The following is a 15,409-nucleotide window of genomic DNA, read 5'->3' as shown; positions in this document are numbered from 1 at the left end:
CTGAGGCAAGAGAATCGCTTGAACCCGGGAGGCAGAGGTTGCCGTGAGCCGAGATCATGCCACTGCACTCCAGCCTGGGCAAGAGAGCAAGACTCCATATATAAAAAAGAAAGAAGAAGAAGAAAAAGAAAAGAAAAAGAAGCAAAAGAAAGAAAAGCTGGGTAAGAGGGCAGGGAAGAAAATTGGGAATAAGAAGAAGCTGAGAGAGAAGAGGAGGCAACAACTAAGCTAACTTACGTTTGTGTGCGAGAACATTTATGTGAACAGCTATCATATATCGAGCATCTGCTGGCGCCGAGCACAGTAGGTACACACATGACCCGTGGCAGGACAGCATAGATCCAGGCAGATCTGTGCACATGCCCTGGCCTCATTTCTCTCTCACTTCAGCCGCTCTGTGATATAAGCATTATTATAATTTCAAAAATGAGAAACGGCCAGGCGCAGTGGCTCACGCCTGTAAACCCAACACTTTGGGAGGCCGAGGTGGGCGGATCACATGAGGTCAGGAGTTTGAGACCAATCTGACCAACATGGTGAAACCCTCTCTCTACTAAAAATACAAAAATTAGCCAGGTGTGGTGGCGTGTGCCTATAGTCCTAGCTACTTGGGAAGCTGAGGCATGAGAATCTTTTGAACCTAGAAGGTGGAGGTTGCAGTGAGCTGAGATTGTGCCACTGCACTCCAGCCTGGGCAACTGAGTGAGACTCCATCTCGAAAGAAAAAAAAAGAGAAACAGGCTCAGAGAGGTGGAGCAACTTGCCTAACATTAAACAGTGAGTACATGATACAGCCAAAATGTGTGTCCAGGCCTGCCTGCCTCCACAGTCTGAGTTCTCACTATACCAGCCAGTCTGTAGGAGGGCTTGGGTTGGATGCTGATGGTGTCAAGAGTGGGATAAGGCCGGATGCGGTGGCTCACGCCTGTAATCCCAGAACTTTGGGAGGCCGAGGCGGGCAGATCACCTGAGGTCAGGAGTTCGAGACCAGCTTGGCCAACATGATGAAACTCCATCTCTACTAAAAATACAAAAAACTAGCCGGGCATGGTGCAGGCCCCCGGTAATCCCAGCTACTCGGGAGGTTGAGGCAGGAGAATCACTTGAACCCGGGAGGTGGAGGTTGCAGTGAGCCAAGATCACGCCATTGCACTCCAGCCTGGGCAACAAGAGTGGAAACTCCGTCTCAAAAAAAAAAAAAAAAAAGAGTGGGATAAAACACTTGCCTTGTACAGTGTGGCTGTGATGAGCGCCAGCAGTAGCAGAGCCCCCACAGAGCTGCCCATGATGATGGGAATGGCGTTGTAGACCTCGTATTCTTCTAGCACCATCTCCATCTGATTTAGAGATCAGAGAGCATCCGGCCTCCTGCCATCCCAAATGCCTCCCAGGTTCCCCAACCTTTAACTCCCTCCCCTCCTTCCTGAGGCTCTGCTCCAAGGGGTGAGACACAGCAGCACCCATGCCCTTAGGGACAGCTGTCCTGCCCAGAGACCTTCACCCCCCTCCCCCAAGGCTTGCAAACCCCCCACCCAGCACCACAGATGTAGCCCTAGGGGCCCTCTTTCCAGCCTGGTCGCTGCCCTCCACATGGTCTCTACCTGAGCTCTCATAAATGCCTCCTGTCCTGGAAGCTGGGAGTACACGGATGTGTTGAATGTAATTTCAGCCACACTCATGACCGACACCTTCTTCTGCGATGTCTGCAAAGGGGTTGGGGGAAACCTGTGGAACTGGTTCTGGGGGAGGCTCAGAGCTCCGGGGATGCCCTGGCTTGCAGATGGGCACAGACATGCCAGGTCCCGCCTGAGTCTGGGGCAGGGGCTCTGCCGCTGCCCCCACACACCTCGTGGACCCAGCCGAAACTGAGATTGCCCTTCAGGGTGAAATCCAGCTCCTCCTGGACGCTGAAGGTGGGGACGTCACAGCGGAACCGTAGGCAGCCAGCAATGGAGCAGTCCTGGGGGCAGAAGAGGGGTGAAGCTGAAGGGTTCTTCACTGAGGAGGGAACCGTAGGAAAAAAATATGGTCAGGTTTGGGGTGGGGAACAGATGAGCAGTTACAGGACGTGCATGGAACTCTGCGGCCTAGCAGTACATTTCCCAGTATCCCCGGTGGGGGCTGATCTTGCGGTGGGGGTTCAGGGACTTTCTCACCAGCATGGGACTTCTTGAAATCTGGGTGAGGAAGTCAGAATGCTGGGGAGGTTTTCTCTCTGATACACAGGGGAGACTCTGGGGAGAGAGAGAAGCACTTAGCCACAGAATGAGCAACATGTCCCTGGTAAGAGGGAGTGCTGTGCTATGGGATGTCAGTCTGAAGAAAGAGGAGAGACAGGCAGGTACCTGGGATGGGGCCTCCATGACCACATCCCACACAGCCACCCCGTTCAGCAGGACAGGAACCCAGAAGTTAATGCTGATGGCCAGATCTCGCTGGCTGAGGTTATTCACCTGCAGGAAATCAGGGCAGAGTGTTATTGTGGTCTCTGGAGCCTCCCAAATCCTATTTCCCTCCTGGCCCTACCCCAGGGCTCCTCTCCATCTTCTCCACCAACTTCCAACTTCATCCACAACGTGGAAGGCAGACATGGATACTCCCTAGACTCTCACGTGGTATCGATGCTCGGCCTCTTTCATTTTCTTCTCATCAGAGGTTGCAAAGTTGAAGTACTTGGTGGATTCTTCCTGCCTGGAGAGAGAGCCTGTGGGTGAAAAACAGCCCTGAAACTGTCCCCAGCTGTGCCCTGTCCTACTGCAGAGAGCTCTGCTGGGCCGGGCAGATGTCTCAGGGAAATAACAATGGACATTATTTGGCCGGGCACAGTGGCTCATGCCTGTAATCCCAGCACTTTGGGAGGCTGGGGCAGGAGGATTGCTTGAGCCCAGGAGTTCCAGACCAGCTGGGGCAACATAGTGAGACCCTGTCCCTATTCAAAGTAAATACGTAAAAGATGGTCCCACATAACCTTTGCTGCCTCGGCTTCAGCTCCCCTCCCTCCGATGTCCCTTGTCCCCATCACCCAGATCCACTAGCTCTGCCCTGCACACTGCTGGCTCTTTCATAGCCTCATGACTTTGCTCAAGCTCCTCCTTGGAACGTTCTTACTGTCTCCAGTTTTGGAAATTTACACTTAAAGACCCAACTTAAACCTCACATCTCCTACATGGGCCAAAGGCGTTCGCACTGCTTTCTCTAATAGGTAGTGTTTGGCCTCTGGTAATGCTTGCAGAGATTGCAGCAGCACAAGTTAGCCTAAGGGGACTCTAGGAATGAGAGCTGGATCACTCAGGAAGACATGGAGTGAGGGCCCCTTCATGGTGGGAATGAAGAAATTAGATTTGGCTGTCCTGGAGCAGGTGAGTAAATGTGAAGGAAGATGGTGCCTGTGCACAAGCCTGTGGAAGGGACATCAGTGTTCCAGGCAGCAGGTGGGGTCTTTCCACCCAAACTTCCTTCAGCAAACACAGGCTGTGTGGTTGGCACTGGGGATTCAAGTTAAGCCATACTCCCTGCCCTCTCACCACTTAACATCTAAAGTTTTAGTAAAAATGAGCAAGCTGGCCAGGCGAGGTGGCTCACGCCTGTAATCCCAACAGTTAGAGAGGCTAAGGCAGGAGGATCGCTTGAGCCCAGGAGTTCAAGACTGGCCTGGGCAACACAGAGAGACCTCGTCTCTGCAAAAAAAAAAAATATACAAACATTAGCTGCAAGTGGTGGCACACGCCTGTGGTCCCAGCTACTCAGGAGGCTGAGGCAGGAGGATTGCTTGAGCCTGGGAGGTCGAGGCTGCAGTGAGCTACGTTCACACCACTCCCCTCCAGCCTGGGCGACAGAGTGAGACCCTGTCTCAAAACAAACGAACAAACAAACAGCAAAAGTAAGCAGACCAGCAGAGGGGCCTGCACCTCACACACAGCAGCCGGACCAGCTGCACAGGAATGGCCCCAGCAGTTCACCCCCCATCAGCCTGATGACTAAAAACACGGGCTCCAGTGTCAAACCACCTGGTTTCACATCTCAGGTCGACCACTTCCTACCTGAGTCACCGAGGCAAGCCCCTTCACGTCTCTGGACGTGAAAAGCTACTCTGTAGCTTTTCACTCTTTAAAATGGGGATGCAAACCGTAGCACCTCGCTGTAGTAGAGTTGTGACCAGGGCTTGGTAGTGCCCAGCACACAGGGACTCCTCCATAAATCTTAGGATTTATTTTTCCCTAAGTATGCCAGTTTTCCTCTGTGCCCCCGACCCCAAACCCTTCTCTCTATGCTTTTGTTTTCTCACCTTAAAATCTAGTTCTAAACCTCTTTTCATTTTTAAAATTTTATTTTATTTTAATTTTTAATTTTTTTTTTTGGTAGAGATGGGGTCTCACTATGTTGCCCAGGCTGGTCTTGAACTCCTGGGCTCAAGCCATCCTCCCACTCATGCCTGTAATCCCAGCACTTGGCCTCCCAAAGTTCTGGGATTACAGGCATGAGCCACCATGCACAGCCTAAGCCTGTTTTCAGGTCTAAGTAAACCACCCAGGTTTCCCCAGTCCTTGGAGACACATGCCATGTACGGCCACGGGCATGGGCTCTGCAGCCAAACCGTCTGGGTCTGATTCCTGGTTCTGTTGCTCACTTAGAAATTGACAGGAACAAAGTATTTCACTTCTTGATGTCTTTGTTGGTGAAAATGGGGATAACAATATAATTATTGGTAGGATTAAATAAATGTAAATACATATAAAGTATTTAAGATGATGCAAGAAAACCACCATAAAACAACAGCAACATAAAACAATGCCTGACATGGGTATATATAACTGTAAGCTCTTATTGTAAGTATTTTGCTGTAGATAGAAAGGGAAACCTACATGTGGCTTGAAAGGACAATGATATTACTTGATCTCCCTCGCTTCTTCCCCTAACAACTTAATACATCAGAAGCAACAGTGGACAGGTGTGGTGGCTCATGCCTGTAATCCCAGAACTTTGGGAGGCCATGGGGCGGGGGGGGGGGGGGGGGCGGATCACCTGAGGTCGCGAGTTCAAGACCAGCCTGACCAACATGGAGAAACCCTGTCTCTACTAAAAATACAAAACTAGCCGGGCGTGGTGGCATATGCCTGTAATCCCAGCTACTCGAGAGGCTGAGGCAGGAGAATCACTTGAACCTGGGAAGCGGAGATTTCAGTGAGCTGAGATCGCAACATTGCACTCCAGCCTAAGCAACAAGAGTGAAACTCCGTCTCAAAAACAAACAAACAAAAAATTAGCTAGATATGGTTGTGCATACCTGTAATCCAGCTACTCGGGAGGCTGAGGCAGGAGAATCACTTGAACCTGGGAGGTGGAGGTTGCAGTGAGCCCAGATTGCACCACTGAACTCCAGCCTCGGTGACAGAGTGAGACTCCATCAAAAAAAAAAAAAAAAAAAAAAAGCAATAGCAGCAAACTGTCCCACAGCAATGTTACAGGCTTTCAGCCCAGTGTGTGGGATGCCTTGCTCTGCATCCAGCCTTGCCTGCCCCTACACCTCCACCCACCTGCAGAACCCTCTTGCCTTCAGCCCTACACTTGCCCTTCCTGCGCTGCCTCGGCCGGGCTCTTAGAGACCTTCCCAACAGTTTCTCACACCTCTGCCCCGCTCTGAGTTTTATAGAAACCTGACCTTTCCTTTCCTCTGTGTGGCGACAGACCATATCCTGTTGGGCACAGCTCCCCAATTCAGGGTGCTCAGAAAAGCCTTGATCTCCATCTAGCAGCTGTGCTTCAGCACATTCACATTTAATACAAAGGACAGGATTTGTTTCATGTTAAAAAAGGAAGCCTTCCATTTGGAGGGAGAGGGGGAAAGGCACAGTGGTGGCAAAGTGTGTGTGTCCCACCAGCAAGTTGATTTGAGAGAAGCAGCAAGAGCTACGGCATATATTATTAGGGTACAAATACACCAAGGATGCATTCCAAGAAATTAATCGTTAGGCAATTTCTTTTTCTTTTTTTTTTTCTTTTTTTTTTTTTTTTGAGACAGAGTCTTACTCTGTCACCCCCGAGCTGGCGTGCAGTAGCACAATCTCAGCTCACCGCAATCTCTGCCTCCCAAGTTCAAGTGATTCTCTTGCCTTAACCTCCCCAGTAGCTGGGATAACAGGCGTGTGCCACTGAGCCCGGCTAATGTTTGCACTTTTAGTAGACACAAGGTTTCACCATGTTGGCCAGGCTGGTCTTGAACTCCTGACCTCAGGTGATCCGGCTGCCTCAGCCTCCCAAAGTGCTGGGATTACAGGTGTGAGCCACTGCGCCCGGCCTTAGGCAATTTCATCATTGTGCAAACATCATAGGTTGCACTTATGCAAACCTAGATGGTAGGGCCTACTGCACAGCTAGGTGATATGGTATAGCCTATTGCTCCTGGGCTACAAACCTGTGCAGCATGTTACTGTACTGGATATTGTAGGCAATTGTAACACAATGGAAAGTATTTGTGTATCTAGACATAAAAAAGGCAATGAGTTGCACTACAATGTTACAACTGCTATGATATCATTAGGAGATTTTTCAACTCCATTATAATTTTAGGAGACCACCCGTTGTAAATGTGGGTCCATTGTTGACAAAAACACCTTTTTTTTTTTTGAGACAGAATCTCACTCTATTGCCCAGGCTGGAGTGCAGTGGCACAATCTCAGTTCACTGCAACCTCCGTCTCCCAGATTCAAGTGATTCTCCTGCCTCAGCCTCCCGAGTAGCTGGGATTACAGGCAGGCGCCACCACGCCCAGCTAATTAATTTTATATTTTTAGTAGAGATTGGGTTTCACCATGTTGGCCAAGCTGGTCTCGAACTCCTGACGTCAGGTGAACCACCTGCTTCAGCCTCCCAAAGTGCTACAGGCGTGAGCTACTGCGCCCAGCCCAGAAACATCTTTATGCAGCATAAATGTCATTATATATGGCTGTTCACCCACAAAGGCATCCCAAAACAGGAGAGCTTAGCTGTGCATCATTGGAAGAGCAGGCTGGGACTCAGAGGGAGTACCAGGCATAGAGGAAGGCCAGAGGTCCAAGGGGAGGGCCAGGGACTGGGCACCTGCTGATCATGGTGTAGACTGCGTACTTCACTGGGAGCTCCAGCTGGAAGGTGGCCTTGCTGCTTGAAGCCTTATTGTTCTTGCTGGAGAAAGAAAGGGGGGACCAATGGGAAGGAATCCAGGAGAGGGGTCTCTAGCCGGGGCATGCAATGGAGGGTGGGGGATACCCTGGCCTGGACCCACCTGCTTGCACTGGCCCTCATAAGCATCCTGTCTCCCAGGGTGGCCTTGTAGGAGACATCGAATGTGACTATGAAGGTGCCCTGAGGGAAGAAGAAGGAAAGAATGGGGATAAAAGGAAGGGCATGGCAGAGTGAGGGACAGATTGGGACAAGGGAGGACAGTGATGGGGATTTGGGGGGAAGCACTGACATTAGAGCCCTCATGGAAGATGGGGTGGTTGACGCTGCAGCGGCTGCTCCTCAGGCCCTCATCCTCAGTGGGCACTGTCTCACATGCCAGGCGCAGGGCACACTGATGGGGCTGCTTCTAGGGGAGGAGAATGAATTTTAAAAAGTTACCTGCATGCATGTGTGGGCTTGATACACAGCAGTGGTGGCACTGCAGAGCACTAGGGAAAAGGACAGACTTTTCATTTTTTGTTGTTTTTTTTCTTGAGACAGATTTCACTCTTGTCACCCAGGCTGGAGTGCAATGGCATGATCATGGTTCACTGCAACCTCCACCTCCTGGGTTCAAGCAATTCCCCTGCCGCAGGCTCTTGAGTAGTTGGGATTACAGGCGCCTGCCACCAGGCCTGGCTAATATTTTTGTATTTCCAGTAGAGATAGGGTTTCACCATGTTGGCCAGGCTAGTCTCAAACTCCTGACCTCAGGTGATCCACCCGCCTCCGCCTCCCAAAGTGCTGGGATTACAGGTGTGAGCCACTGTGCCCAGCCAAGGACAGACTTTTCAATCAATTTCCATCAATGCCAGGAAAATTGACCCATACAAAAAAATTAAAAAAAGAAGAAGAAAAGTAAAGAAAGAACAAGAGGAAGGAGAGGAGAAAGAAGAAAAAGAAATTGGATCCCTACCTCACTCCATAAATTAAAATAAATTCCAACTGGATTAAATACTTAAATGTGAAAAAGCAAAACCATGAAGCTTTTGGAATATAATATAGGGGGCTATTTTCATAACCTGGAAGTGTTTCTTAAATAAGACCCACACACAGAAACAATATGGTCAGGTGTGGTGGCTCACGCCTGTAATCGCAGCACTTTGAGAGGCTGAGGTGGGAGGATTACTTGAGCCCAGGAGTTTGAGACCAGCCTGGGCAGCATGGTGAGACCCTGTCTCTAAAAAATAAATAAATAAATAAATAAATAAAAATCAGCTGGGCGTAGTGGCATGCACCTGTAGTCCCAGCTACTCAGGAAGCTGACGTGGGAGGATTGCTTGAGCCCAAGAGGTCTAGGCTGCAGTGAGTGGTGATTGTGCCACTGTACTCCAGCCTGGATAACAGAGTAAGACTCGGTCTCAAAAAAAAGAGAGAGAGGGAGGGACGAAGGGAAGGAAGTAAGGGAGGGAGGGAGGGGGGAAGGAGGGGGGAAGGAGAGAGAGAGAGATACAAGGAAATGATGACCACAAAGTCAGAATAGTGATGACCTTTGGGGAGAGGATGGAGCTGTGATGGGGAAAGGTACACGGGGAGAGGGTTCTGGGGATGCTAGCGCGATTTATTTCTTGATCTGGATGTTAACTCTATGGTTTGTTTAATATTCTTCATTAAGCCATATATATGCTTTATGCACTTTCTGTGTGTGTGTGTGTGTGTGTGTGTGTGTGTGTGTCAGACAGAGAGAGAGAGAGCACATATCATCACAGAACAATTTTGAAGAACACTCTGTAACTCCCGCGGCTACAGGGCAGGGGAGAGGCCCCCTCCCACTAGAGCCTACAGCAGTTGTTACCTGGGCTCCTGACACCCGTCGGTGCGACAGCCCTGCTGGGTAGTAGAGGCTGACCACAGTTCCATAGGAATCCTCACCCGCGTTCCACACAGTCACAATCACGTTGAGCTCCAGGGAGCTCCCTACGGTCAGGGTCTGCAGGCTGAAGGGGAAGGACGAGGCTGGGAGTGGGACTGCACTGGAAATAGGCAGGAACTGGGAAGAGCAGGGCAGGATCCCAGGAACTCCAGAGCTCTAGGCCAATAACATCCCAGTCAACATCACTTTTGTTAGAAAGAGAGCTAGAGAGCAGCACAAGCATCCTAGGAGGATGGGGGACTCGGAAGCCCGAGTGTCTGGATATGAAAGGAGTTACAGCTTACCCTGAGAAGCTGAGGGTGACACCCAGGTCCCCTTCACAGAGGCCATCTTGCCCACAGTTCTTCTCGAAGGGGAGCTGCAGCAAAATAGTATATTCTGTTCCCATCTGACATCTTAGTCTTTCTCCAAGCCCCTCCTTAGAAGCACTCACCAACATTGAGCATTACTAAGCCACTGCCCCCACCACTTTGCTGGACACCAACAAGGGGCACAGGTGCGGTTTGGAGGTTGGCATATAAAAGAAAGATAAGACAAGATCCTTGGCTTCAAGGGACATAAAGTTCAGTTGAGTCACATCCAGCTTATCCTGGAACAATTATTCCACAAACATTATTAAGTGCCAATAATTGTGCAGGTTCTGGGTTGGGTGAGGGCTGGGGGAAGGTTGAAATGACAGGCAAATTCGACATGGTTCCTATGCTCAAAGAAGCTACAGTCCCAAGACAGCCTCAAATGTAGATGGAGATGGTTATAACAGCCATGTGATATCTGCTGTGGCACCACCTTGGTGTAACAGGGACCAGAGAAGGAGCGGCAGCTGCTGAGTGTGGCCTTCAGAAGAGAGGGAGGAAAGCCTGGAGCTTCGGGGGGAGACGGGGAGAGAAGGCAGAAGGCAGTGTTTTCTAAATGAGGGACAAAGACACAGAGATAGGAATGAGGAAACTTGGAAGGGATCTGGGAATGAACAAGAGAGTCTGTGCTAGGGAAAAGTGGGAACCGCCTGGGATGTGTACAGTTTCTGGGTGCATGGATGGAGGTGGGAGCAGGGCCTAAGACCAGAAGGGAGAGCGAGGCTGGTGCATTTATGAAAAGCGTGACTAGTAAGGGGGAGTGGGATGCCGTGAGGCCAGAGAGGCCAGGAGGCCAAGTCAGAGATGACATCAGAGGGAAGGACTGGGGTCTTTGTAAATGCAAGGGAGGTTACGCAGGGGAGTGAAGAGACTAGATTTGCATTTTAGGACCAGTCGACTCTAGCTCCTCTTTAGAAAATGGGTGGGAGGGTACAACAATAGATACGGGAACCACTTCGTGTCGACTCTGGTGTAGGTGGGAGAGAATCGAGGGGCTAGAGGAAGGCAGCAGCTGGGACCAAGAGGGGAAATGGGTGGACTTCAGGTCAGTCCTGGATATAGAACCCACAGGCCTGCGTGTGAGGAGGAAGGGAGAGACTGGAGTCAGGTTTCTGGACTGGATGCGGTTGGGTGATGGGGAGCTACAGTGGATTCTTAAGCGCATGGAGACAAAATGAAGTCGGCACATCCCTGGGACTTCATCGGAAGACTCACAGAAGCAGTGAAGAGCTCTTGTGAGCCCACGGCCAGCACAGGGCGCAGGTTCTGGGGAGAGGGGATGGGCTCTCTCACCAGCGAGAATTTGAGGTGCAGAATGATGGGGCTCACCACATCCTCCACACAATCCTGAGGGAGAACAGGCTGTCAAGAACCTGCTGTCCTCTCTACGCTCCACCACAAGTCCTCCTCCACTGCATCTACTCCCCACTGCCCTGACAGTGCTCCCTCCAAGCCGTGGAGCCAGGTTCTCCTGCCCTAACTTCCCTCTCCCCAGCCCCAACATCCTAACCCTTCCCACCTCGCTCAGCAGAGAACGGGGGTGCTCCAGGCCAGCCTTGGGCTCCTCCTCCCTCCCCCTTCCCAGAACCCAAAGTCCTCACTGGCAAAAGCAGCTTCAGGGTTTCACAGTGAACCCCTAGTCCCAGGGTTTCTCTTCGAGCCAAAGTCGGGCTCTTGGTTTCATTGAAAATGGCACGAGAAGTCAGACGGCCTGGGTCCAGTGCCAGATCAAACCTGACAGAGCTTTGGATGTCACCTGAAGTGCAGGGGAGGGTGGAAAATGAAAAGGCAGAAATAACCTAGAATGCTTTGTTTTCATTTATTTGTTCATGCAATACATGTTTGCCGGACACTGCTATGGGCCATGAATTATACCACGTGCTGGGGATACATGTGGAGAAGATAGATGGATGGATAGATGATGGATGGATGGATGGATGGATGGATGGATGGATGGATGGATGGCTGGCTAGATAACAGATAAATAGATGATAGATTAGGTGACAGATTAGATAGATAGATGATAGATAATAGATGATAGATTTGGTAGAGAATAGATTAGGTAGGTGATAGATAGATGATAGCTAATAGGTGATAGATTGGTAGATAGATGATAGATTATATAGGTGATTAGATTAATAGATAATAGATGATAGATTTGGCAGATAGATGATAGATTAGCTAGCTGGATAGATATGGCCCCCACTCTCATGGACCCACAATCTAAGAAAGAAGCCAAGCACATGGGCCGTGATGTTGCAGCATGATCAGTGTGAGGGGAGGCTCTCCTGTGGTTCTAAGGAGAGCACGCTCACTGGACCTGGCCAGGCTGCCATCCCGGATGGACCATGGCTAAGCAGCCGCCTGGAGAATGAGCAGGAGCCAGGTGAGGAGTGGGGAGAACGTCCGGGACCGTGGGAACAGGGCCTCAGACCAGAAGGGAGAGCGAAGCTGGTGCATTTACGAAAAGCGTGCCTAGTAAGGAGGAGTGGGATGCCGTGAGGCCAGAGAGGCCAGGAGGCCAAGTCAGAAAGGGCACTGGAGGGAAGGACTGGAGTCTGTAAATGCAAGGCGGGTTACGCAGGGGAGTGAGGAGTCCAGATTTGCATTTTAGGACCAGTCCACTCTAGTTCCTCTGTGGAAAATGGGTGGGAGGGTGCAAGAACAAATGTGGGAACTGCTTCATGTCATGACTTTGGTATAGGTGGAAGGGAATCAGGCGCTGGGAGAAGGCAGTGGCTGGGGCCCAGGAGAGAACTGGGTGGACTTCAGGTCAGCCCTGGAGACAGAATCCACAGGCCCAGGTGTGAGGAAGAGGGGAGAGAATGAGCCAGGTTTCTGGCACAGGTGGTGAGTGGATGTGGAGGTAAGATTGGATTCCTAGGCCCATGTTATCCTCAGGATGGCATTGGGGCCCCTAATGGGATGAGGGGCCGGGGTCCCCTTTATGGGGGAAATGCACCTAGCTGGTCCAGTGAGCTTTTCTGGATGGTGAGACAGACGGTGGCGTCCCCAGCTTCCAGGACACTGGGCCTCTCTTCCCAGCACCGGTACACAGCCTTGGCCACCTCCACAGGGCTGAATCGCATGGCCACCCCCACTTTCAGCACCGGCAGACTCCTGAGGGCCAGAGTAGTGGGGAGGATAGAACATTGGCTTCTGGGAGGATAACGTGGCTGGGGGGGCAGCACCGGTGAATCAGACATAGCGCGGGAGGGCAGGATGTTGGGGAGTCGCTACCTGAGCAGGAGCACCTGGCCCCGGGCCCCCATGGCCAGGTCCATCAGTCCATCCTGGGTGAGGTCCTGACCCCCGCTCAGCGCCTGCCCAAAATACTGCAGCCTGGGGGAGAGCTGGGAGCCAGCAATCTGCTGGCCAGAAGAGAAAAGGGTGAATCAGGCTGGAAGATGGGGGAAGAAGTTGGAAATAAGTAACAAGGGGAATATGGAGGTAGGACCGTGGCAAAGGGAGAGAAGGGGTGAGCTGTGAACAGATATCACCAACAAGAGCCTGAAAAGAGGAGGTAGGAGTCGGGAGATGATTGTTAAGAAATAGATGTAGGAGTGGAGGTTGGAAGGGTGCCCTGGTGACCCCAGTGTCATTCATTCAATCAGTCTCTAGTTCCAATTCTGACTCCCCCACATATGAGCCACAAGACTGTGGACAAGGGCTGAATCTGTCTGTCCCTCCGTTTGCTCATCTTTTCAGCGACCCGCTAGCCAGAGAGATGGGAGAGGCGGAAGTCAAAGGCAGGTGATGGGAAAGCTTTGAGAAGAAAGATTTGGAAAACAGATTATGGTGAAAGAGGATCTGAAGAGAGAAATTGGAAAGGAGAGATGTGGAGATAGAAATTGAAAGCAAATACAGCCAGGCGGAGTGGCTCACGCTTGTAATCCAAGCACTTTGGGAGGCTGAGGCAAGTGGATCACCTGAGGTCAGGAGTTCGAGACCAGCCTGGCCAACATGGTGAAACCCCATCTCTACTAAAAATACAAAAATTAGCTGGGTGTGGTGGCACATGCCTGTAATCTCAGCTACTCAGGAGGCTGAGGCAAGAGAATTGCTTGAACCTGGGAGGCAGAGGTTGCAGTGAGCCAAGATTACGCCACTGCACTCCAGCCTGGGCAACAGAGTGAGACTCTGTCTCAAAAAAAAAAAAAAAAAGAAAAAGAAAAAGGAAAAGGAAAAGAAAAAGAAAAAAAAAGCAAACAGGGTGAGGACCTCGGGACCCCCAAACAGAGAAGGGGGCTCTTTGGGTCCAACCCATCATGAGGGTACAGGTTGGTGAGGAAGTAAGAGCATAACAATAGGCGTATAATATATTTGTGTATTCATCACTGGTCAGGTCACTCATGAACCTTCAGTGAGTGCAGTGGTGATTGCCTTAGCACTCTCACTGTTATTTCTACAAGAAGTCTAAGGAGTTGGTTTTATCATTTCTGCGTTTTATAGAAAGAAACTAAGGCTGACCAAGGCTGTCAGTCACCTGCCTAAGGCCACACAGCTCAGGATGGCCAGCCCGGCCAGGGATTTGAACTGGCCTCTGACCTCAAAGCCTGCTCTCTTAACCATTAAGCTGCCCACACAGATGGAAGGCTTTCTGGAACAAAGGAGAGGAGAGATGACGTGTGCTTAGCTGACAAACCACTGCAACAAGGAAGGGAATGGTTACAGAGACAGGAGGCTGCGTTCAGTGAACTCAGGACATGGGAAGGAGCTGGGACTAGAAGAGGCTGAAGACCGGCCTCACCTGGCTGTGGGAGGGGCTGATGCTGGATTCTGAGGCTCCGTGAAACAGGTAGACAGCACCCCGGTTCTCCTGCTCTCCCGGGGCCCCAGTGGCCACGTCCGTCAGCTTGTCCTCATTCACGTCCCCCAATACTGTCAGGGCTGCCCCAAAGCGGCCCCAGGGGTGGCCCTGCTCACCACAGAGAGCAGCGTCACACTGCCACTGCACCCTCTGCTGAACACAAGCAGTGTCAGACCCCAACCCAGGCGACGCCTCCACCCACACCAGACCCCCAGCCTAGGTCCCATCAGCCACTCACCCCCCTAGGCAAGGGACACACGGACACCTGGCCCCCTCGGGCCTGCTCATAGTAATGGGGGGCCCCAGTGAGGATCAGGTCGGTGCTGCCATCGCTGTCCACATCCACAGAGCAGAGGGAGGCCCCGAAGTAGGAGCCGATCTGGAGGGCAGAGCCTGGGTCATGCTGCCTGTCCCCGCCAGAGGCAGCCCTGTGGGCCAGGGTCCTGCCTCTCCCCAGGTACCAGGACCTCTCCCAAGGCCCCCAAAGCCCCTCCATCCTCTCCCCAGCCCCAGCCACTCTCCCCACCCTCATCCTCCCCACCCTCATCCTCCCCTCTGGCTCCTGTCATGCCCAACCTGCGTCCCTGTGACTTTGGCCTTCATCCTCCATTGCCTGGACACCTGAGTGAAGATGACAGCCTTCCCGGTATGCTGGTAGCAGGGGGCCCCCAGGACCAGGTTCTGCACCCCCTTCCACAGGGCTAGCTCGGTGGAGTAACCTGAGGGGCCCAGGCCTCAGCACAAAGGCCCCCATTCCCCCTCCCCAGAACCCTGGACCCCCACCCCAGGCAGCGCAGCCCCCATCTCCCCTCCCCAGAACCCTGGAACCCTCCCCAGAACCCTGGAACCCACCCCAGGCAGCAAAGCGCCCATCCCCCCTCTCCAGAACCCTGGACCCCACCCTGGGCAGTGCATCTCCAACCTGTCCCCAACCCCTGGCCGTTTCTCACCCAGGTAAGAGTCCATCATGTCCACATTCTCCTGAGACATGTTGATGAAGGTGGGGCTCATATTTGGGGGATACAGGAAGGCACCTCCAGACCAGCTAAAGCTCCCCACAGCCCCCAGGAAGAGGCCATCCTGGGAGGAAAAAATTCCAGGGCTGGGCAGAGACTAGAGCGGGAAGACAGCATATCCCAGAGACACGCCTGCCGCCTGCATCACTCACCATCC

General features: G+C 51.9%; 1 protein-coding gene across 1 annotated transcript in view; it reads right to left on the bottom strand.

The window, feature by feature from the left end:
- Positions 1-15,409, bottom strand: part of ITGAD (integrin subunit alpha D) — a 32,686-nt gene that overhangs the window by 327 nt on the left and 16,950 nt on the right. The window contains 19 exon segments of the mRNA XM_032155931.1: positions 1,227-1,337; positions 1,602-1,703; positions 1,847-1,960; positions 2,157-2,234; positions 2,346-2,453; positions 2,613-2,691; positions 7,078-7,161; positions 7,262-7,341; positions 7,451-7,567; positions 8,996-9,137; positions 9,358-9,431; positions 10,642-10,773; positions 11,028-11,182; positions 12,389-12,546; positions 12,667-12,797; positions 14,177-14,386; positions 14,475-14,615; positions 14,813-14,955; positions 15,187-15,316. Coding sequence (XP_032011822.1) covers positions 1,227-1,337; positions 1,602-1,703; positions 1,847-1,960; positions 2,157-2,234; positions 2,346-2,453; positions 2,613-2,691; positions 7,078-7,161; positions 7,262-7,341; positions 7,451-7,567; positions 8,996-9,137; positions 9,358-9,431; positions 10,642-10,773; positions 11,028-11,182; positions 12,389-12,546; positions 12,667-12,797; positions 14,177-14,386; positions 14,475-14,615; positions 14,813-14,955; positions 15,187-15,316 — 2,289 coding nt within the window.

The sequence above is a fragment of the Hylobates moloch genome, unplaced genomic scaffold (assembly GCF_009828535.3).
Source record: "Hylobates moloch isolate HMO894 unplaced genomic scaffold, HMol_V3 SCAFFOLD_6, whole genome shotgun sequence".
Taxonomy (NCBI): Eukaryota; Metazoa; Chordata; class Mammalia; order Primates; family Hylobatidae; genus Hylobates; species Hylobates moloch.
This window is presented reverse-complemented; position numbering and strand designations above follow the sequence as displayed.